The sequence below is a fragment of the Stigmatopora nigra genome, chromosome 10 (assembly GCF_051989575.1).
Source record: "Stigmatopora nigra isolate UIUO_SnigA chromosome 10, RoL_Snig_1.1, whole genome shotgun sequence".
Lineage (NCBI taxonomy): Eukaryota > Metazoa > Chordata > Actinopteri > Syngnathiformes > Syngnathidae > Stigmatopora > Stigmatopora nigra.
The window spans coordinates 5,145,961-5,170,260 of NC_135517.1; the positions used below are offsets into that span (position 1 = coordinate 5,145,961).

Consider the following 24,300-nt stretch of genomic DNA (forward strand, 5'->3'; position numbering starts at 1 on the left):
TGCTACTTGTTGTAAGCTCGGCTAAAATATCTGTCTCACCGTGCCCTGACTCGTTCATCTGTTTAGCTTCCTGTCAGCATTTGAATATATGCGTGTCTTGTGGGTTGCGAAAGGGCCCTTGGCATGAAGTCATTGTTTGACGCTGGGTTTTCCCATTTTCTATCATGTCCACTTCAGCAAAAAACGGATGTTTTATGCAGGATGTCCTCTTAGCAATTTCTTTTTCAATGAAGAAATCTTTTACTACATTCTTACTGCATCATGTTGTCACTTTCAGACCCAAATATATTCAAACCCGGTAACTGGGGATGGCTACAGAAGAGGAAGCAACATGTTGCACCAGAACTCAGGTATTAACTCACAAATAATTTAAATACACAATCACATTTTGCAGCTGTTTTCTAAAGGAGGAAAAGACCTTTGGTTCATGAACTGAGTGTTAAATTAATGTGATCCTACTCCCGAGGTGATAAAACAACAAACACATTAAATGAAGACAGCGAGGATGGTTAATTATTAAAATTGAAGCATAATATAGCAATAGTCTGGGCGATTTCTATGCAGACCATCTGGATTCCAGATTTTGACAATATAAACTGTGAACTCTTGATAAACTTGTAGTCATACTATTTATAGTTTATGCAGATTAGGCTGAAAATCATGGCCACTGACAGACAATATTCATAGTAAGATTAAATTTCCCAAAATAAAAAAACAAATGAAATAAAAAAAATAGAAAATAAATTTGCACTGGCATTAGAATGATCAACTTTTAATGATTTTTGTGTACAATTTTATGACAAGTCAACAATTTGAAAGACCCCATATTTGCCATTTGTCTTTGTTTTTTTTCTTTTTTAAATAAGAATTTACATGTACAGTAATGTTCCTACACATCACTCCTAAAAACAATGAATATATCTTTTGACACAATTTCTTTGATTGCGTTTCTTGCATTTCACATAAAAATTAGAAGCAGAAAGTATTGCTACAGTTTTGCTTCGCTGAAGTTTCCCGCTAGCGTGTGTGACAAATTTCATGGAGACTTTTCAAAGTCATATTTGGGGCCATAAAGCAGAGCAAACCAACTTTTTGCACACCTGCAAATCTATCAAAAACTATATTTTTGCGTCTTATTTATTTCCTCTTGTGTTTCTCATACTGTATTACATAATATTGCTGGTGTCCTTTTTTGTTGTAGTTCCAACATTGTTATCCTAATATGCAAATTGCGAATATTACATCTATTATAGTTTGTGTGAGCCCATTTTTGCGAATAACTGCTACTATTTTCCTCCCTCATTGTCCTGCTTAGCTCACAGTGTTGCAAGTCTTTCTCTGAGATACTGAAACTATTGTGTTTTGTGCGGTAAAACGTAAATTAAAGCATTTAAATGCATTTTAAAATCACTTACATGCATCAATTATCCCAGTGCAAATTCACTTTTTTAGAACACGTCACCAGGGGAAACATCTGGGATTCACCAGACAATAAACATGTAGACCTAAACCTAAAGATACTCGCTTAGTCTTCCCTGAAGTTCCTTTTAGCTTTTTTTTTCCCGCCCCACTCCAACTTTAACATCTAATTAGACTACAAATATTGACACTGATAGCTGCATAGTACTTCTTCACCACAACTACAATTTTGCCGACCCATTCGCATGGTTAAGGTGCTTCGTTGAATATCTTCTTTAAGACGTAGTGTATATTCTGTTCCTCATTTCCCCCCCTGTTTATGTCCCACAGAGGTAAGTACAGACCCCCTAAGCCAGCTGGGAAGATCCTAGACATACAGTACAAATGTTGCAGGAGATTCCGGCAGCAAATACAAATGGATTGACCACAAAAAAGTGAGGGACTCATTACACAGTGATTGCTAACAGCTAACACCAGAAGAGATCACGATATAGAACTCGGCGGATTTCTTTTTTTATCCTTCTTTTTCTTTTATGAAACTAATGCATCGGATGTGGAGAAGATTAGAATCATTGAAGAGGTAGGGTTTTAAATATTGCGGTGGAAATCCATCAAATCGTCCAGATTTTGCAGGTTCATTGATATTTTATTTAGGGAGGGCAAGTGGATCAATGGAAATGTACGTTCTCGGCTTAAAACATGTCCAGGTTGTCCGATTTGTCTGGTTGTCCCTGTTAGTCAGTCACAATTTTGACTAGAACGAAACACCAGCTAGTTTTGGGCTCTCTGCTTCACAGTGTGCTTCTTCCTGACACCTCTTCATGCTCGCGTTATTAGTACGGAGTGAAGAGAATTGGCCCGTGCGTAGTACGTATGGGCCCCGGAGCAGGCCTCAGCAGGCTTAGTGGTGCCCCCTGGAGCAGGTGGTGATGGGGGTGGGCCGCAGGGACAGGAGGACGAAGTGCCAGCTGATTCGAGGATGCCGCAGCGGCCATGGCCGCTGCCACGGCCAGTGGATTTGGTAAAAGTCCTGCCCCTAGAGTTTTTGGAAGTTCCTTTGGGATAGACAGGGAAAATGTCACTCAATTTTAATGAGATTTGGATAAAAAAACACCTGAACAAAAGTACTGGGACACTTGCCACACTCTTACAGGTTCTTTTTCTAAATTACAAAGACCGTTTGATAATTTCTTTAGGTTGTTACTTGACCAAATGTTAAAAATATGAATTCTCGCTTCCTTAGCCAAAAACGCATCAAAAAAGCGAGTGACCGTATCTCATCTCATCTCTTTTTCTGAGGATCTAAGCTTACAGGGGGTGCTGGAGCCTATCCCAGCTGACCGCGGGGGACACCCAGAATTGAAAACAACCATTCACGCTCACACTCATACCCAAAGGCAATTCAGAGTGTCCAATCAGCCTACCATGCATGTCTTTGGACTGTGGGAGGAAACTGGAATACCTGGAGAAAACCCACATAGGCCTGGGGAGCACATGCAAAGCCCACGCAGGTGGACCAACCTGGATTTGAACCCAGGTCCCCTACTGTGAGGCCGACCCACTAACCACTCATTTGCTGGGTCGCCCAAGTGACCGTATGAGTCTTCAAATAAATACAGAATCTGGTGAATGAGGGTTAGGCGGAACCCTAATGGAGAATGCCCCAATACTATTGTTCATATAATATATATTCAAAACAAAGGTGTACCAAGAAGTCTGCACGCTTCTTGTGTCGACTAAGTAGAGGATTGGGCTTCCCTGCCACTCCATCTCGATGCCTGCGGCTTGAAATATGCTGTAGTGGGAAATAAAGGGTGTCAGATAATGTGGATTGCTGTTCTGGCATTTTCCTCTTTGACAAAATGGCTCACCTGCTTAAGCTGTGGCTCAGAGTTGACTCTGACATTGCAAATCTCACAGTGGAAGGTTCGTTCCTGAGTGTTGGGGTCTGACGACAGATCCCCGCCCTGCTCGGGGCCTTTCAGACCAAGACGCGGGTACGCTTTGATGGGCCCAAGTCCACTCCGTGCCTCCAGAATTGTTTTGTGTTTTGTACCTAGGGTGAATCGATCGTGTCACGGAATCCAGGTCATATTCCCATTTTATCATTTTTGATATGCAATTCTCCTGATATACCAGTGAGAGGCAGTAGGCCTCCTGATTTAATGAGATTTTTCCACAGAATAAGAAACATGATTTTGTTTGCAGCATATGAATGAGTTGATTTCTCATTTCAGGTGGTTTTGCTTGGTCAATTTTGCATATGTACAACTTACCTTTGTTGTGAGCCTCCAGTTGTGAAAGAGAATTGACTGCAACTTTGCATAATGAACAATAGAGAAGTTTCTTGGCTTTCTCGTCCTCAGTCGCTCCAGAAGGAGGACTGGGAGTTGGAGACGGGGTGTCGGGAAGAAGTGGCCCTGCTGAGTCTGCAAGTGGCGAAGGGGATGATGGGAAAGGTGTTCCCGTAGACGCCGACGAGGGACAATCTCCTTCCGCTAAACTTGTCTGTGTTGAGAGCTGGCTCGGGGTCAAAGGCGTCTCCAATTTGGTGTCGTCTACAGACAGCACAAGTATTTTAGGTGAGTACGCAACCGTAAAATCCCTTTAAACATGTTAAAAGTATAAAAGTGAGGCCTTTCACAAAGTTTTTTTCAACACATGGGTTGGCAAAATCTGTCTTGTGTTGTGAACTGATTTTCTACCACTGAATATTTTGCTTCCGTAAGTATTCCAGCAGGATACTGCAAACTAACCATAGGGAAGTGACAGAATCGGAGCATACGTGTTGAGCATATGGGGCATTTTGTGCCAAATTTTGTCTGTGTGTGTGTGGATGGATCATTACGTGTCACAGGTGATGCTCACCCTGCTTATTAGGATCGGGATCCAGGTTAGGTGGCGAGGGGCCTGATGGGGAGGGTGAAGTCGCGGGGGGAGGGTGCTGCTTGTCGCCCTCTTGATGTCGGGATGTCTTGGACGTTTCGATGCCTTTAATTCTACGAGCGTGTCTGTTGCCCTTATAGTGAGCCTCTGCCTGACTCTGGAAGAAAAGAAAAATTGATGTTAATGTTAATATTTGAGATTATGTTTCTATGAGCTTCATCATTTTAAATCTTAATCTGCTTGTTGATGTCCTAGTGAGTTACAGATCCCATCTTTCAGAAATGTGTGGTTATCTTTTGGTACACTTTAAAATCTGTGACCATTTTTTTTATGTTGAACATTTAGGAGTAAATGATCAGATTTTTCTTTATTGTTATTTGATGCCTATGTTTGGTGCTTTAATTATCTTGGCCTGTTTGAGACAGATGATTTCATAACCTATATTTTGCCGAATCTATCTTGTTGTTTTTTCGAAATATTGTCTTAATGGTTCGACACTTGACGATTATGCCAAAACCAAATAAGAGGACTTGGACTATAAAGGCTTCTAATCGGTGCAGAGCTGGGATTTGATAGACTCGTAGGACATGTTAAAGATGCCTCTGTAATTTATAGCTCTTAGCTGCTGATGAATGTTACCCAGATAGAGCTCTTCTTGATTGGTGGTGACAGAATGGCATTTGTATATCTCTGCTCATGTGTAACCCAACCCAAGTGACTGCCGGTTCCCAAAGCCTTCAATTAGACACGGGGATGATGCTTGACTAACTCACAAACAAGTGCCAGCAGAGCACACATCTTCTATCACTCTATTTTTTCCTCTTTAATACAATTTGGGGGGGCTTTTAGGGGCCAGCCTGACGACGTTCACTCTTTTTGTGACCTTCATGTACAGATCAATGAAGGATCTTGAAGGAGATTTTCCTCTCAGATGCATTAATCCGGCCATCAGGACAGAAAACGGATTGAAATCGTTGATGTTAAGACGGAGAAGGAAAGATAGTAAAGTATGAATGAGACGCAGAAACGTAAACTGAGAAAAGAAATGACATTCCAGTATGGAAAGGGATTAGATGATTGAGGAGGAATGGATGGGATTTTAAAAAGGGGAGAAAATGGGAGCAAGTCAACGTCCCTGAAATCCTTTTCTCTCTGAGCAGGATAGGCTTTGATGTTTTATCTCTAAAGTGACAAAGGCGCAGAAAATGGAGCGAGCCGGTCCCAGACAAATCGGGGTAGAGGCAGCGACGACAGGCAAGTGGGGTGGGGGGGCTAAAGGGGGGAGGGTTGGGTAAGAAGCTGGCGAGGTGGCGACAAATGATACAATAAACCCCACAGAGGATGAAAGAGGAACATAATAAACAGGGCAGAGAACGGTTGGAGAGAAAAAAAATTGTCAACGTGACAGGTTGGGGGGGGGTGTTGATGCCAATGTGGCCAAAGGGAATTTTTCAAGATCGAACTGCTTGCGTCCACTGTCGTTCTGCAGTGATGACGACGGCTAATGCAGCATGGCGTGACGTCAGCCTTGCAGCATGCAGGAGGAGTGTGCCCCCAACGCTGGCGGGCTAATACGTCCGTCCTCTGTGGCCTGAGATGAATTGGCAACATTGTAATTACAACATGTCGCGTAAGAGTTGGAGTGTGAGAGGTACTTTATTTTGAGTGGTCATATCAATCACTTTGTCACTTTGTTACTTTTTACTACCACTCCACAACGGCTCCCCTTGGGCTTTCACCAGAAAATACATAAGGTGTGCTTTGATACCAAAAGAACGCAAACACAGACGTGGTGGGAACGCTTTTTAAAGTTGTCACTCTTTACATTCCACCTGCGGAAACTCGACTCTGAGCTGATTATTCCTTCATTATTAAAGCATGCCCACAAAGTTCCCATCCTCTCCGGTTACTGTGTTCCGGGAGGCTGAAGAGCAGATGAGCAGTGTGTCCACACATACTTGAGAAACAGGTGGTCTTGGGGGGGAATGGGCAACACGACATAGGCCTGAGATATTGTAAATGACACTTACGTATGTCTGTGAGTGCATACATGCAATCATACCGAACAACGTGCTCCACATGCTGACATATTCCGCACTTGTGGACCATGTGACAACAGGAGTGGAGGGTGGGGTGTAATTAAGTGGCCCCCTCGCCAAGAACAGGGCAGTGTTACACGAGTTTCAGATGACTGTGTCTTTTATACATGCCTACATTTAGAGGACAAGTATTTAGCACCTAATTATCAGATTGTATTTATGTCTCAGGCTCTACTGAAAGTTTTGTTTGAACGCTATTTATGTTTTTCTGTTTATGTTTTCTTTTGGTATTTGCCTGACATACAAGCACATGATGGCAAGCAATCCTTATGAGAACCTTTAAACTTGACTTGCCTTAAAGCAATAGACAACAACATCTAGCATAAGTGACCTTTGTGTGAAAAAAAGGTCCGATTGATAGATTGAAATTGGAATTTAAAACCTATTTTTTCATGTTTTTCCAGCTTAGCTGGGTGTGATATTTGTTTAAACCATGCACATTGATAAAATGAATCCAGAACACATCAAATGAATGACAACAATAGACAGCGTCCTAAATTGGGTGTCTTTTATATCTCCCTTCTCGTTGTTAATGAGGAGTCGATAAACAGACGGCATTATGTATCACACCACTGTTTGGGTACCTCGGCAAAAACTTTACTATGTCATAAAGGAAACAGTAACTGAGCTCAAGGGGATGTGAAGTGAACTGCAGTATTGAATACTGAATATAATTTGTACATTAGTTACGGGACCGTTGTGTGGGATTTCATACCTCTGAGTTGAACCGAATTTGACAGACATTGCAGGAGATTATGGGTCGCTTTGTCTTTACCATGGGGTGCCCGAAAGTATGCGTCATGATGGCTTTCTGGACGGGGTCCATCTGAGGAAAGTGAAGGTAAAGGTCACTTGAATGATGCGCCAACATAGATTGAGATGACGGCTGTTGAGAGATTCAAGCATGTGACCGTGGAGAGGGAAAATTGCACAGGTGACCGAAACAGAGAGATGAAAATAAGAAGCGTGAATTCAGTGAGAGCTGATTGATGTGACAGGAGTGGGCGTGGGGAGTGTTCCTCAGCAGCTGTTGTCCAGGCCTCACTTCCTGGGTGTGGTTCAAATGCTTTCATTTACATCATGACTTGAAGGGCCTAATTATAGAGTCAGTATATGTGTGACTTATAGTCCGTAAAATACAGTATAAGTAGAAAAGGTAGCTTTTAATAAATTTCAAAAGTAGAAAATGTGTGCTCAGAATTGATGAGGACTAGGGTCTCCCTATGTACAATGTTTATGAGTGATGTACAGTTTAGTTTCATTTGTGCAGTCCAATAATACCTTAATCTTGTTGGCCCTGTGAATTGGGGCAGAAAAAAAATGGACTCAAAACCAAACAAATATCACATGCGGACCACCTTTTATGTAGAGCCACTGGTGCTTCCTGTTAGCATTCAGAGACGCACAGAGACTGTGGGTGTTGCCCTCAGCAACCACCAAAAGTTCTCTGTGGTTTTATTCAGCCTATCATTCTACTGCCTCTGCTCTGGACGCATGGAGTTAAATGAAAGACTGTTTACGCTCCACAGCTGCAGACACCCCCAAAAATTGTGTTGGTCTGAAAACTGGAATCCTTTTGGAATGCATTGTTGGTAGATTTGAATTTTATGTTTAGATTTTCGTCCGTTTCTCTCCTGCATTTTCTGTTCGTATGGGATTCTGTCAGTCAACAAGGATAATTGAGTAATGGATGTAGATGTCATCTAAATAATTGAGCCAATTCAAGGCCCCTCCGGTGGCATTCCACAATTCCATTTATAATTAGTGTTTCACAATTTGAGTCAGATTTGGTGTATTTTCAAGTATTTGTAGTTTTTTTCAGTGAGTACTGCAATTTAAGAAGTATTTGTGCTTGTCTAAAGTGGTATTGTAGTATCGCTAGTTCATAAAGCCATAGAAGTACATTTTAATGGCAATGTTGAGTCAGCTTTGTTAAGCGTAATAATTTTGATAAAAATAATAAGTAAAAAGTCAAGTGTGAATACACATTGGACTTTATTAGTAGGCCCATGATGCTTTGCTTTTTATGATGTGAATGTAATCAATTAATAGTTTATTCATCGTAAGCTTGAGAATGATTTGCAAAGTTTTTAAGGCATTAGTGGCCACAGTCCATTAAAATAAAATAAAAATAAGATGAATCTTACACTCGCAATAGGATCATTTTTTTCTCCAAGTGGATGCACATGACAAAAATGATGTGTGTAAGTGTGTTGCCACGTTGACCTTCACATGCAACTCAATCTGCAAATGAGAAGCATGAAAATGCTGACTGCTGCAAAGTCAACGTAGGCATCTCATACAATTGATTAGCTGTAACTCATTTTACTGCTTTAATACACGTAGTCTTAAATGAGTATCACCATTGAATAAAAACGTCAATAGCTGTCACTTTGCTGGAAAAATATGCAAATCCAAATATCTAACACTACCAAATACCAACTGTCACTTGGCTCAGTTGTCCCTACTTGTTTAACCACGTCAGCATCCATGCTTGGTGATATGAATTGGACCACTTACTGTATTAAAGTTGTGGAAGAGACCCAGAGTGGCAGGGTGAGGCGATTCTAGGGGAAATTGCAGGAAGGGCTTCATATCCAGGGGTGATGGCGGCATGACTGGGCTCCTGAGGAAGGCAGGGACCGGCCCTGCTCGGTTTACACTTCCTGTACACAAAGGGGGGAATTTGAGAAGAAAATTAAAAAAGTGCACGTATGGATTGATCATTGCTACTTGTTAGTACACTAGAATAACCTTTTGACCTTTGCTGCTTGAAGTATCCTGAGTCACATCCCCTTTCAAATCAATACACTCAATGGTTTTAGATGAGGAATGTATGACGTCACTCGATATTTTCTTGTGTACAAACCAATAAGAAATAATGAAAAGGAACCGATGGATATAATAGAAGATTTAATAATGACATCACTCTGGACTGTCGAGCAACAGCAAGACTGCCGATGGAAAAAAGCCAAGCCTCCGATAGACGAGCGGCAGGCCAATTAGTTAGTTAGTCCAATCGTGTTCTCATGTAAATCGTATTTGAAATGAAACCAGGCCGTGAATAAAAATGCGGATCCACTTGAAGCCTGTACTTCCCCTCCCACTTCATTTCTTGCTCACTTTCCTCTCACTTGCAGTTCTGGCACAGCGGATTCCTGTACTTAAGGACTCTTGTGTGATAGGCAGGGAGGGGGGCTAAGCTCTTTAAGCCTCACAACTGGGGTGCCGCAGATATCTGCTTTCTCGTTTTCTCTGCCGCTGCTGTCTGTCACTAGTCGTTGTTTTCTGCCCTCATTTCAGGGCTGCTTATTCTTCTTGCCCGAATCCAAGTTTTCTTCATTTTTTTCCTCCACCTTATCCTACTTGTTCCTTTTTGTCTTTACTGTTCTTTTACATGTTCTTCCCACTGTCGTGGTCTCTGCTGACAAGAATTACAATAAAATTAAGAGTCTTTGTGCTATGTTGCGACTGTTTTGCTACTTATGGCTGTTAGATATGCAAACAGAAATTGCTACATTTAGTGGATGTATAGAAATGTTTTTATTTCATTCCAGACATGTTCATTTTGGTGAAGAATGTGTTGTAAGGTGCATAGATGAAGGGGATGGTATTTCCTTCTGTCATTCCTACTCAGATTGTTTGAATCTGGAGATCATTGTGCTACAGAAAGCTTTTTTTCAGCATGACAAATAGAGAAATTCCTAAATTCCTCCTAAAGCCCCAGTCAATATTTTTACGATCTCATAGTACAATAAAATATTGGTACACCTGTTGAATGTAATTTTGGTGAATTTGACCACATAGGCGGCAGATTGATGTTGTGTTGACCTGACATATATTTCTCACCAGCAATGTATCACCCGCTCAGATTGTAGCGCTGTCAACATTGTTTGTTGTCAAACCACAACTGAAGTACTCACCCTATGGGTGTATTCATGCATTGTCATTTTCTGTAAAAAAAAAAAAAAAACTTCTCCTTGCAAGACTTTGAGCATGCTACTTTTAAAGGGAATGAGGAAAAGTTGCTTTAGTTGGTATCAACTAAAGTCAACATGAATCACTCTCCTGGTAAAACAGACTGCCTTCCTGCAGTATGTTATATAACCTCAAAGAGTTTAAAAATTAATGGATATGAAAGCATGTCAGGTAGGCCAACTTGATGGTGTAGGGGTTCACTCGCCTGACTTCGGCGCAGGCAAGCTTGGGATTAATTCCTGCTTAGTGATTGTGAGTGCCAAAGGTTGTCTATCTCTCTATGTACCCGATGACTGACTGGCAACCAGTCTACGGTGTAGTCTGCTGGTATAAACTCCTAAAAGGGTGTTTGGAATAGTGGATGAACGAATGAAATCATGTCTTTTTGGATAGTCGTTTCATATTGGTAATATATACCTTGGAATGGAATTCACAATTATCCTCTTATTTTAAAATACTATGTTGTGGTCTTGTCTGTATTTTACTTATTTCAAATAGGTAATGGTCTACAGATCTCAAAGTGACTGATGGCTGTTTCTAGTTGTTGGATTAGAAACTCTTAAAGCATCCAAGAAGCCGTCTGTGATTTAATTAAATGCTTGGTTAAGATTGCAAATATAGGCAGGATGGACGACATCTCAAGCAGTATGGATTCCGGCAGGGGTTGTAATCTTTCCTTTGGTCCTCCCGAGCGTGCTCCCGCTGCTCATTTTCCGCCACATTACAGTTTAAAAGTCAAATCATTTCTGCTGTTCCTTCATTAACGTTGCAGCATGCAACAATAGAGTCATGTAAAGTTATCACGCTGCCATTCTGGAGTCACATTCCGTCTCAAAGTAGCTTGTGTTCCAGCACCCATGCGCGTTTCCTGAATGATTTACAATGACATCAGATAAGTGAATGCGGCGTCTCTTCAACAGCGACCTCATAATACGAATGGCATTGATTGGACACATTCAGAAGACAGTTTAAGTGTTAAAGTGCCATCTAACTATAAATCCACACCTCACCATCTATCAGCCTTTCCTTCGTTCAGGAAAAAAAAAGCATCTCGCCTCCCTTCAACTGCCATTTGTTTTTTCATGCAAATGTTTAACTGTGAAAAAGATCAATGGCCATGTAATAGGTTATTGAATTTTTGTGTAGATTTGTGAGAGGCAGCCTGAAATGAAGAGATGCAGACGAAAGGAATTAGGAAAAAAAAAAGAAAAGACAACCACGGGCAGCAGTTTATATCCACAAACCGTGACGTGCTTGCGCTAACACGTGCGCCTAAACGTGCTATGCCTAAGGCCCCACAAATTGGCAATTCATTTGGCCAATTTAGGTTTAATGATCACAGAGGTAATGTCAATGTCAGTGACGGCGATATAGCCTTTCGGTATTCTCTGCCCGACTGCCTCGCTCTGCTCCATGGAGGGTTGGTGGGAATACATTTTTTGGAGGTGGGCTGGAAATTTCACTGCCAAAATAAATAAAAGAAGAAAAAAAAATGCAGCCATCTTCTCTGGCTCGGCACAAAATGTCAGGCGGGTGCCTCACATCTGCATTTAAATGGGCTGCTGTGCACGAAAGACGATTTCCACCGCCTCCCTTGACAACACTAGCGCGTACAGAGCTTCCAATGTGAAGCCCGCAAGGTCTGTCTTGACCCACTCCGCTAGTGTTTATTTTCCCCCCACAGTTTATGTGGCGGTGGCGGCGTGGATTTGCCGGCAAATGACACACTACGGAGCAGATGATCATTTATGAGCATCGTTTAGCTCAGGGACCTGACTTGCTCATAGTGTGTTAAAAAAAACTACTGTGAGCACTCCTAATGGGGTCCAAATTAGATGTATAACCGTGAAAGAAACACTGCAAACTTTGTAGCAACTGCGGGGTGACTGTCTAAGCGAAGCACGTCGCTACTGTGAAGGGCTAAGCATGAAATCCAATTTACTGCAGCTCAGCTTACCCCCAAAGTCAGATAGAGATATTTCAACCTTAGCCGAGAACAGACGACAAAGCGTATACAAACCACTGCTGCGCAACTCTGGGTTGGGCCCCCATGAATGCCGTGTCAGAGATCTGCAGCTTGATTTAAGTTTGTGCTTTGTTTTTAATGATAGATGCTCTGCACCCCAGTGCCTTGAGTTTAAATGCAGCCTACCACAGAACTCCCACAAGTCCTTTCACTGAAAAGACTGAATGTGTGAGCGTCAGCTCGTCTTCTTTGCAGTCCTCTGAATTCACACTGCTTTTGTCATTTACAAGCACGCACTTGTTTTTATTGTCACCCTTGCCGACAATGGCGTACTTTCAAATTGCTTTGTTCAAATGCTGAATAAGGACAAACCCAAAACATGTCAGATTTCAACAGTGGCGTACGTCTTCTGATTGGCGGCGAGATGAGATTTTAGAGGAATGATAGCAGCTGGGGGGGATGTATTCAATCGAGTGCAAGTAAAGGGGGGAAAAGGCACTGGACTATGATGGGGGAAGAGAGGGAAGGCATATCAGGTTGGAGAGGAGGGGAGGTGGGTATAGAAAGGTGAGCCCAAGGTGAAATGAGGATGTAAAGAACTGCTTGTCTAACCTGCAGGTTAATGTTCAGGAGAATACTCACAAGGGGACACCCATTGCTTAACACTGCCATGTGATTATTAAGCGACCCCCACACAGCTGCACTATACCTGCCTCCGAGGCTCAATGTTTGGCCGTCACATGCAAAATGTCACAGGCGCATGAGGAATGTTGCCTTTTTTTTCCCTCTCTGCTATGCTTCGTTTCAGCGTGAAAATATTGTGACCTCTGCTTCAATAGGAACAAATTCATAAAATGTCAAATGAAACAATGCAGCAGACCGTAATAGTGTGGCAAAACTGTCATGAAAAAGCATTTCCTCTGTTATTTGCTAAAAAAATAAAAATATTTTACTCTATTTTCTCCAGCTAAAGCTGTCTAAAATGTTTAAAAAAATAATTAAAATAGTGGATTTAGAAATGTGTCAGAGTGGGCTAAGAATTGAATTTCTTGATGCTGACTGCAATATGAATTGTATTTCATTATAATGGAAAGATTTCCAAATCTAGTCCCTCCAGAAAAAAACAAATGTTTCAAATGAACCCTAATATCATTGAAGATATAATGAATATTTAATATGGTCGTCTACTTTGAGGCAGCACCGTGCAAGAGTGCTTAGCGCCCACAGTTTTAAGATCAAAGATCAATTCTTTGCTCATGCCATCCTTTGAGGCATTTGCATGTTCTCTCTGTCCCTACGTGGGTTTTGTCCGGGTACTTCTACTTCCCACATCCCCCAAAAATGCATGATAACTGACTGACTGAATAGTATTCTTAATTCTCTGTGACTGCAAATGGTTGTTTATCCTATGCCTCTTGCATGTAGATAGCTGGGATCGGCTTTAGCACCCCCATGACCCTCGTGACGATAAGCAATACAGATGATTTTTATGTATACTTAACCAGGATCAAATATATTGTATGCCCAAAGAGCAACTCTATTCATGCATGTTTTAAACAACTCATTTCTGTCTTCAGTCCTTCAAGTTGATGTTGCAACATCCCACTCTATCATATTAGATTAGATTAGATTAGATTAAGGAGTGTATAGCATAAAGGCACACCAATAGATGTAAGAAATCCCCCGTTTTAACATGATTTGCAGCCTTGCCTCGCCACAACAGTATTATTATTATTATGAATATGATTATTATTATCCTTTATATGAGCATTTACACACCTGCTGTTGTTTGACCAATGGACTTTGCACAAAAAGTCAACATGGAGCCATAACAACAAAGCCAGCAGGTGCATCCTCTATTGTTTTGGGTTCTTGTTTTTTTTTAAAAGAGAGAAGACATGATATGGATGTCCAGGGGATTATCAAACTAGTGTGTCATTTTCCAGGGAAAGAATAATTGCAGGTTATATTTGGAGTCCGTGTGGTTAGATGCAATAGCGTGGTCTTGAAGTAACACACAAAGATAATGACCGGTCGGCGCCATGCTCGCAAACCCTAAGGCCTTATTTGGCAACCATGAAACGAAGGAAATGATAGGCATACACATTTTTAGTCTTTGTGTTCAAGCCCTTCTTATTATATATATGGTCAACAGACATTTGGCTTAGCAAAAGTTTTTGTCTGTGCTTTACCAGATATTTTTAACTGCAACATATGTGCTCCAACTATCATGTTTTTAAAAACATTGCTATTCATATGATATATTTTGAGTTATAATACAGAGTAGTATGGATCGTGTAGTAGATGTTGAAGCTATAGACATACATATATATAGTACATATTTAGATTTAGAAGGAAGTTTTTTATTGTTTTTTCATGTCATTTACCATGTGTCAACAGCTATTGCTGTTTGTGTACACATATTGTTGCAAACAAAGTTAATACATCAAAATTATCTTTATTAAGCTGTTAATGAGTTTTGCATTGCTACCATAAAGTCACATGATTGTTTCAAATACACAATCCTTGAATCTTTTAAGTCATTGTTCATCTTTTGACAAAACTCGTGAGGTCATTGTCAAGTTTCCTTAGTATATTTTCTTTTCATATTCTTCCTACTATTAGTGCCTTGCTGTCTCACATTTATTAACAACAACAAAAATGTTGAAATCTGTTAGAATCTGGCCACTGACCTAGTATTGGCATGCAGTGATTTTAATTTAACAATGAATATTCATCTGACAATTAAAAAAAGTCTTTCACAAGTCACGGTGACCGGATTCAAAAAGCTGGGAGTGAAAGATAAGGAAAATTTGACTCCATTGGCTTTTAAGTCAACAACATGAATTTAAAAACTTTGCATTTCAACAAGCTATGCACAGGACAAATGTTATTCAAGTTGCTTGATTAATCTTATGGTCCAATGAAAAAGTTATGCACATTTGTCAGGGCAGTGATAGGAATGCTATTCTTCTCATTACTAGCCAGTCTGCGAGCACATAGATATCAAGGCTATTATTTATAGGACACTTAATTACATTGAGAGATTTGAAACTTGAGCAAACTCATGCTTCCAATTCAATCAAAGTAGACTTTACTAATTCTAAAGTGTGTGCAGTATGTGAAGCTCGCATTTCTAATGTCAATATTGCTTGATTTACAAGTCATGTTGTTTATCAAAGGCAACCAATGGTTGTAATGTAGTTCTTTTTAGGAGGCATTGATGAGTACACACATGCAGTGAAGAAGGTCTGTGCGTGAGAGTAAAAAAAGCCTGTCCTTGATATAAATAAGTAAAGACTTCAAACCACTAGAAGTGAAATATTCATTATTAAAAAAGAAAAACATAACGCACATAAGAGTCACCCAGTTACAACGAGGGTCAGGAGTCATATTTAGAATGTGTGAATTGTCGCTCTCCATTATTTCAGTGTTGGATGTGATATTATGATTGTGACTGATGTGGCATGTGAGTCTTCCATGCCATTTAAAATCTGATTTAACTTGTTGTAGCATAAGGGAATTAAGTATGAAAGCTAAAATAGATTATAATAAAATATTCAGTGACACTCATTTATTTCATTGATTTGATACTTTCAATTCATTCAATGCCATCCTTGCAATATGAATCTGTCATTTTTAACACTTTGCTGTCATGATCCATTTAAAAAGTCTCAACACAATGTCTTCTATTATGAAACAGACCAGAACAAAAGAGGAGTAAATAAATGTTATTCTTTCAAGTACAATTGAGGGGGCCTGGTGGTGAAGTTGTATTATTGCTCTTCTCTCAACCCCCTCCCACTGCCTTTTTTGAGCTAGGGGAGGAAATGATGACCTTCAAGCATTGTCATATTGTAACAATGTTATTGAAAGATCAAGTCAGCAAATTTACTGAAAGAATACTTTAAAATCACAATTTCCTGTTTAACTAACAACAAATATCCATGGAATTTGTGCATTCGGGGCTACTGTAGAAAAATAGAAAGATGGCGGACTCTAAAAAAAAAAAAACAATAACAATATCATACAAAATATCTGCTATTTATGCTATGGTGCTGAAATTCAGTTCTGAGATCAAGTTTGGAATATTATGGAGAATGTTGCAGCATGTCCTAGTTTTGAAAAATAAATATTGTTTAATCATCCAATCCGCTGCTTACCCGTTAATTTGTAAAAGACAAAATGAAAGAATTGTGAGCTTATTTATAGGGAATCTTTAAAAAGGTCAATAGGTCTTAGACTCACGGATTGTACCCTGATGGAGTACAATATGTTTTTTTGTAAATTATATTATATCATAAGGACATTTAGAGGAAATGGGTGTGTAGAATTATGGAAAGCATAAAATTAAAGAGGTCAAATTAAACATGACAATTGAAAAAAATTCCACCAAACTATATGATCGTCAATCAAAGAATTGCTCTCAAAAGGCCTAAATAGCATATTTGAAAACATATTTTCAAAATGTACCAATTACAAAATAACAGGCACCTGTTTCTTTGTTTACTTGGCTATGACTTTAAGTAACACTCATTAAAGTTGGGCATTGATAGGCCAAAAGTTTTCAAGATAACATCAGACTCACCTAAGATCATCCTGAATCCTTCCACAGTGAACTTGTTTTTGTCCACAATACCGTCCTCTAAAGTGTGCTGACTCCCAAATCTCTCTTAAAACTCAGCATCAATGCAGAAGAGGCATCACAAGCTCTACTTTGCATCCCGATGTCGTCGCTCCTCTCTTTCTGATGAGTCTTTCTAATCTTGAGTGGTCACTGGAGGAGAAACAAGCCAATCTTGACCCCTGCTGCAACATGCATTTAAATTCTACTGTATTTCAGCCACTAATGTGTTCATTTGTAGACATTCAGTTCAGCAGAAGGAACAAATGCGAATAGAGCTGAGGTGAAGCTTCACCAGAGGAACCTCTCCACTACTCTCTCTCTCTTCCTCTCTCTCTCTCTCTCTTTCTGGCTCTTTTTCTCTCACACATTTTTTGGGGTTGGGTATAACCTAAAGGCACCTTGCACTCTCATGCCGTGATTGGCTGCTGCCTCGGCCAATGAGAGCAGTCAACGCGGTGCATTTTCTTGGGGGGGTTTGAATTAAGAGGCAGAGGTTATGTTGCTCTCGCCTTCCTTTTTTTACCAGCCTTCTTTTTTTTTTCATACCTCAACACATGCATATATTCTGGGTCTTGCAATTGCACAGATCTGTCGGTGGTGTTTTTCGTTTTCTTTTGTAATGATTAGAAAATAGCTGGCAGAGAGCGGAGGTGTGAAAAGATTCTGTCTGCCCGAGAGAATGGATAGAATGTTTGAGGGAAGCGGATGAGAGGTTTGAGTTTAATACACACTGACTGGGGATAAAAGAATTGGCCGTGGAGACGTGCTGACATCTGTTTTGACAGTGCGGATGAAGTTCCAAATAAGCAGACATTGACCACGATGGCAAGGCAAGGCCATTGAATGTGCATTCCATTGCCATATTTTTTGGACTATAACCTGAGTATAAATCGCACCAGCCAAATAATGTACAATGAAGATGATAAAAGTATATATTCGTTGCACTGGAGTATAAGTCGCATTTTACGGAGGGCAAGTTTTCATCTTATCAGAACCTAGAACAAACTTTAAAGCAAAACAAGTAGAATAGAAAACAACATGGTAAATATGCATCTGTTAAAATTACTATAGCCTAAAAATTCAGTCTCATTTGAGAATTTTTTTTGCTAAACTATGAAAAAAAACTGCAACTTATGGTCCAGAAAATACTTGTAATACTTTCCCTTAAGATCGAATGGCATGCATGGTCACATGACCTCTCAATTCAGTCGTGCAGGTTTGATCTAATCGACTTCCCATAGTGTGTGCATGTAGATAGTATTTCCTCATTAGTTAGCTTGGTCTTAATAATGCAGGTAGGTGCATTGTTGAAGCAATGAGGCAGGTGCTAATGTGTGCTGTCTCGGGGTGGGGGCAGTCACAGCAGCACTTTAATGGATGTCACCAAAGTAAACTGAAATCGGACCTGCAGACTCTGGTGACACCTCATTCAGTGTGTGTCTGTGTGTATGTGCATGTGTGCACTTGTGTCATTTGTTTGGCTATATCAGGGACGGGCAACTTTGATTATCACGAGGCTGCAAATGTTTGACCATTCCCCGAAGGCCACATTTAGCATGCCATTGCTTCTGTTTTCTTTTTGTTTTAAACACTAATGTGTGTATTGAGGTCACCTATTTTAGCAACTCGGCATGCACGTTTACAATAAAACACGCCCTTCACAAAAGGGTCATTTAACTAAAACAATTTTGCCCTTAATCAAAATGACGATTAGTGATGGCCAGACGCTACTATTTTGTCTACTGATATAATTTTTTCAAAATAGATTTTGCTGATTTCGATCTGATGCCCATATTTTTGATGTAGAAAAATCAATACAAAATATAATGTAATCCCAAATGACAAATCATATTATTTGTATAAAAGTGAGTCATCAATGGGGACAAGAGGCTAAACTAAAACTAAAACATGTCTCTTAAATGTTTGAAATGTTTACTTTTTTGTTAAAGAATTATTATTACATAATTTATTCAGAATAATGTGCTTATGACCAAAACGCATTGAAGTCCATCATTAAAAGAAACGCTGTGCTTACCTGCTATTCTATAAAACAGATGTTTGTGAGTGAATGGGTGAAGTAATTTAATGCAAATATACTATAGTGCTGTGTTGATGATTTTTATAGAGGAAAATATGTCCTGTTGCCCTTTAACAATGACTGCAGGTTTTGAATTAAAAAAAAAAGCCTCAGTCAGCAGTGATGAGCTATTTGATGTGGAAAAGCTTTGTAAAGGAGCAAAAAAGTCCACTGCTGGTGATATTCTTTGCAAATAAATATCACGTCTAAAGAGCTTAATAGCCAACACGCCAAGCGTCTTTGATCAGCTTAGTCAAACTTTTGTTCCGTTTTTCTACATTTGATAGCTTTGGAAAGCCTCTTACAGTATGCGGTTATATATTTACATGGGTGTTAGGCAGTTGGTGAGTGAGCATCAGTATTTCATCTTCATGGGAACGGTATTAAAAGGGGAAAATGCTCAAGTTCACAGGAGAATTTGAGTTTTTACACTGAAAGCCATATTTTTAAGGTCCTCTAGTAAATTCAGAATTTCTAGTGTGTCTGCTGGCACCTTTATTCAACTTTAATGATTTAATCATGAAGAGAAACATGATCATTTGTGGCCCTTGCTGGCTAGCTTTTAGCCTATGCCACTCTCCTTTGTGAAATAATCTGATATAAATTAGAATTTATTTTTTCTACAAGTTCTCACACTAATTATACTCTCCTTGCTGATAATAACATGTTGAATTTAATCAAATATGAACAGGACTTGTGTGATTTTGTGTTTGGCGTTTCAGAGACAGCAGGGCCCACTTGTCGTATTCTAATTTTGGCTGCAACCAGTCTTGGAGATGCCAGCCAGTGTTTCATAAAATTGTCGCTGGCTCACAAATGTGTTGGTCAACACCTTTAGGTCAAATGCAGAAATGACCAAACTATTTAACACTCGCCCTTAGATTGGCTGGTCCAGTGTGTATGTACGCCACCTGTCAGCAGAAGTCAGTTGGGGTTAAGCTCTAGATCACATATGACATTATAATGAGGGCCTGCACCATAGAAAATAAAGGGATGGACATATAACGCTCATTTTCTGCCAGTACCTTTTTCGTTAAATAATTAAATGTACTACATAATTCAAAGCGCCTCCTTCGGACAAAATGGTCAAGTCCAGTTCATAATGTATATATACATACTATGAAATCACTTGAATCATTATAAGCAGCCATCATCATCAATCTGCCCAGTAGTTTTACCTCAGTTCTTTTTTTTTTGTATTTCTCCTTTGTCAAACCCATTTCCAATGCAAATATTGTCTTGTTGAACAATTGTAAATATAATACATACAATATGAAGTTAGTGGTCACTGAGGTTTGCTCATTATTGTATCATTTTTATTACTTTATCTCTTTTTAGTTGACTTCTGTGGTTTAATATTGAGCCGCACTGAGTTTGACATATAAAAATATGTATTTCCCAAACTCTATCCACACAATTGTTGTGTCTTGACAAGGTGAATAATGGAGAGTTGTTGATTCTTATGGAGTGATTCTGAGTAAAGCTGCTTTTTATTTATTTTATTTTCCGTCACAGCGTATCGCCTCAGACATGATAAACTAAATATTTTAGTAGGTTTCTACCATTAAAATGCCGATGTAGTCAAAATTCAAAAGCGCTCTCAGCATCTCTGTCACTCTTGGTGATTGAGTTTGTCATGCAGTGAGACACACTCACTGAAGTGCTGGCTGCAAACGCAAAAGAATTTAATTTGGACCGCTGTGAGATGAACGCAGTCACACAAATCAAACATGATACTGCAGCACTGCAACTGTACCTACATACCTCCCCATTACCAGTTAAAGTGTCACATTAGATCAGATGTCATTTATGTGCTTACAAGTGATGTTTTGGACATATATGGGATTACTGAGTGGGCGTACAGGAGCCAAGGACCGAGACTGACATATGGCACAATGTCGACCAAATGTCAGTCTAATTCTGATAGGTTCAAATATCGGTTTAGAAGACAGCTCCACTCCCTCACATGACACACCTCTCTATCTGTATGTGTTAGATTATATGTGAACAACCACATGACCTTTAGTGCTCTATTAAAGCAAACGGTGATGCCCACTTATGTTTTTACGTAACAATACGTTGGCATGGTCCATAAAAACTGTGTTGCACCTGTGTTGTAGTTCATATGTATAATATGAACTATTTATACACTTTATTATGCAATTGATATGTATGTATGTATATATATATATATATACATGTATGTATAATGTATGTATAATGTATATATATATTTGTAAATGTATGTACATGTATAGATATATATGTATCTCTATGTATATATATATAAGTATATATTGTCTCCATTAGTAAATTTGCAAAAGGGAAAAAATTGCATCAGTTTGGTTGGCGCTCCACACTCAAAACTCAAATTCATCAATAATGGCACAATTATGAATTTTAGTCCTTTACTTCATCCCACTAAACCTTTCAAAAACTCTCTGGCTCTCAATGATGCTACTAATAATTAAACAAATACTGACTACTACTATGTATTCTGCCAAGTTTACCCACTCTAAAAGTATGCAAGGAAGCTGTAGCAAAATGACCCAATTTTCTAACGGTGTTGTTTGAACACAGGTTTATTTTTATTTCATTTGAATGACACACGAGCACCTTCTGTCGCCATGCTTAGGAAGGGTTAGACTAGGGGACGGCGGCAAGGGCAACAAAGTAGAGCAGTGAGCACGTTTCGGCAGGGGGATACTCTTTCATGCAAACACTTTTTCTATTCAGGCACCCCTTCAACACGGAACCCCCAGCCAGTCCTTCTCGCTCATTGAGAGAGGCGCACACTCTTGTCTCAAAAGCTAATCTTTCTCTCCCCGGCGCAATAAAACTTTTACAAGATGGCTCAGCGTCACATCTGGCCGAGCAGTGCAGGAAGTGGCATTCTCCTCTCTGATCTATTTATGGCTCATCAGCATTGATACACTCATGCATTCTGCTCCATGTGTGTGGAAGAGCCTTTTTGAACTTGCGGAATAGCTCATTCAAGCTGGAAAGCTGCACTAAGGACCTTGAGACTGATACATTTTTCAGGATGCTCAATTGACATCATTTGTGAATTTCTTGGGCTTGCTAAGCGCTACATGTTCACAGAAGGTTTCTTGAGGCCGCGTGTTTAAGTCCTGCAGAGTCAAAAACAACAACAATAAATAGTATAATACATTTACATATCCTATTTAATCACCAAAATAACCATTTGAGCAAATATATTGAAATTGGTTCTATTTTGTAGTTAAAACATGACATGTTTGTCTGCAATATTGAGCTTGTTTCTTTAAATTAAGGTATAATCTGTTCTTTTTCTCATCGATCACTGTATAAATACGCAAAAATACATGTTACCATGATTCAACTCTAAATTTTCCACAGTTGTGTGTGAACTAAATAGTAACAAAAAATACTAAGTAAAATGCCACAGCCCCATTTATATTTCTTTGTAAATTACTGTGAGTCCATCATTTTTATTTGTATTCATGGTCATCATACTTGAACACATCTTTTTATTTTAAATCAATCTGGCATCCTGATTCCAAAATATCTTTCAAATTCCGCCAGTCTAGGCTTTGTTTCAGGTTTTTTTTCTCTTTTTTTTTTAAATCTTTCTTTTTCTTGTAGTTTTTGCCCACAGTACTTTCATCCATGTGCACCTCCAGGATAAAAGGACGCATTACATCCCTCCTTTCGATTAAACCGAGCGTCTCAGTTCTCACTTTGAAGATTTAATCAGGCAGATTTCCTTGATTAATCCTCTCTACGTGTCCTTTTCACAGAACATAATCACAATGATATGAACCCTGCTTGGATGCACACTTTTGATTGCGTATCGTCCCCAGGTACCCTCATTAGCCTGATTATGCACATCCAAACATCCACCAGTTTGCGGGTAATTAGGTTAATTCAATTCCTACCCAACTTTTGCTTCTCTCCATGCATGCACAGATTTCAAGAAACCATAAACTATTACATTTACACCACACGAGAGGGACTGCAATAATTGTTATTGACTTAATATGATTTTTCCCCCCAACCTGCACTGGAAGAATTGCACTTGATTATATATATAAATCCACTTTTTGCAGGCCAGTTAGATTGTTTAAAGGCTGTCATCTAGTGGCTCAATGCTCCAATGCAAGACAAACAATTTCATAACTGTGATTCACATGTTTTCCACATGGCGGCGCTGCATATCTAACTATATATGAAATATAAATTGCCTTAGTATATTTGATCATTTTTCTTTTCCCCCACTTTTTTTTTTACCAATTTCTTTTATTCATTCATTTTCTGTACAACTTATCATCACAAGGATCACTGGGGAAGGGGTCGGGGCTTGTACGCTGCGATTGGCCGGCGACTGATTTGGGGTATCCCCTGTCTGGTTCTCTTGGTTGGGATAGGCCCCAGCACCCCCCATGACCCTTGTGAGATTAAACAGTTCAGAAAATGAATAATTAAAACAATAATTTTATTACAGTAAAAAAACTACTGTATGTATTTTTGACAGCACATCAACCCTTTGCAGCACAGAACAAAAAAAGCAAATAATAAATGTTTCCTTTTGTTTTGAAGTCCTTTAAAAGATTGAAAGCAACCAATTATTGTCAAAAGACATTCAATTAAATGGAATCCACCTTTAAATCTTACATCATCTTACAGTGAAGACATCCATTTTCTGGAAAGCCCCCTGAGGCTTCAACATGAAAGCAAGATATACAACTGTACACAAAAGAACTCGCTTAAAAATCCGACAGATGTTGATAAGAAACAAGCCAGGATTGGGTTAAAAAAAACAATCCAAATGTTTGATGAACCCTAAGAGCACCCTCAAATCCATCATAAAATCTTCATAAAATGTAAAGGAATGCTTTTGCAAAGCCCCTTAATGAATTGTCCTGTGAGAATAGTATTCAGGAGAAATGAAAGCCACTTGTGTTGTTGAAACTAAAAGAGCAGTAGCTCCAGTTAAAAGCTCTTCTACATCAGAGTGCAGTTTTCCAGGTCAAAAGGTCGAATGGGGTCAGGTCATGAGGAATCCTTCGATTGATCCTTCCACTTCAAACATTCCCATTGGCTTTGGGCAATCTTTCCATATTCATAAACAAGAATATCCTGTCTTGTGTTTCTCACAGTGAATTCTTTGCTTCTCTTATTCATGGCGCGCCACACACTTAGTTTGTGCCTGGTCAGGATAGTGCAAATACACACGCAGGCTTATGCTAATCCTCAGGGAAAACAAGGC

At 39.5% G+C, this 24,300-nt stretch overlaps 1 protein-coding gene across 1 annotated transcript; it reads right to left on the reverse strand.

The window, feature by feature from the left end:
- Positions 1 to 751: 751 nt before the first annotated feature.
- Positions 752 to 17,303, reverse strand: LOC144203630 (zinc finger protein 385A-like). Its single transcript, XM_077727167.1, has 8 exons — positions 16,937 to 17,303; positions 8,925 to 9,070; positions 7,120 to 7,230; positions 4,288 to 4,462; positions 3,696 to 3,977; positions 3,291 to 3,475; positions 3,128 to 3,214; positions 752 to 2,474 (listed from the first exon to the last, which is right to left on the reverse strand). The coding sequence occupies exons 1-8, from the start codon at positions 16,944 to 16,946 to the stop codon at positions 2,253 to 2,255; spliced, it is 1,218 nt and encodes a 405-aa protein (XP_077583293.1). The 5' UTR covers positions 16,947 to 17,303; the 3' UTR covers positions 752 to 2,252.
- Between the last annotated feature and the right edge of the window lie 6,997 nt (positions 17,304 to 24,300).

What these genes read in the sequence shown, in the direction of transcription:
- LOC144203630 (XM_077727167.1), bottom strand. An exon ending in TCTTCCACAACTTTAATACA is followed by an intron (nt 7,231 to 8,924) that starts GTAAGTGGTCCA and finishes CACTTTCCTCAG; the next exon opens with ATGGACCCCGTCCAGAAAGC. An exon ending in AAATTCGGTTCAACTCAGAG is followed by an intron (nt 4,463 to 7,119) that starts GTATGAAATCCC and finishes CTTTTCTTCCAG; the next exon opens with AGTCAGGCAGAGGCTCACTA.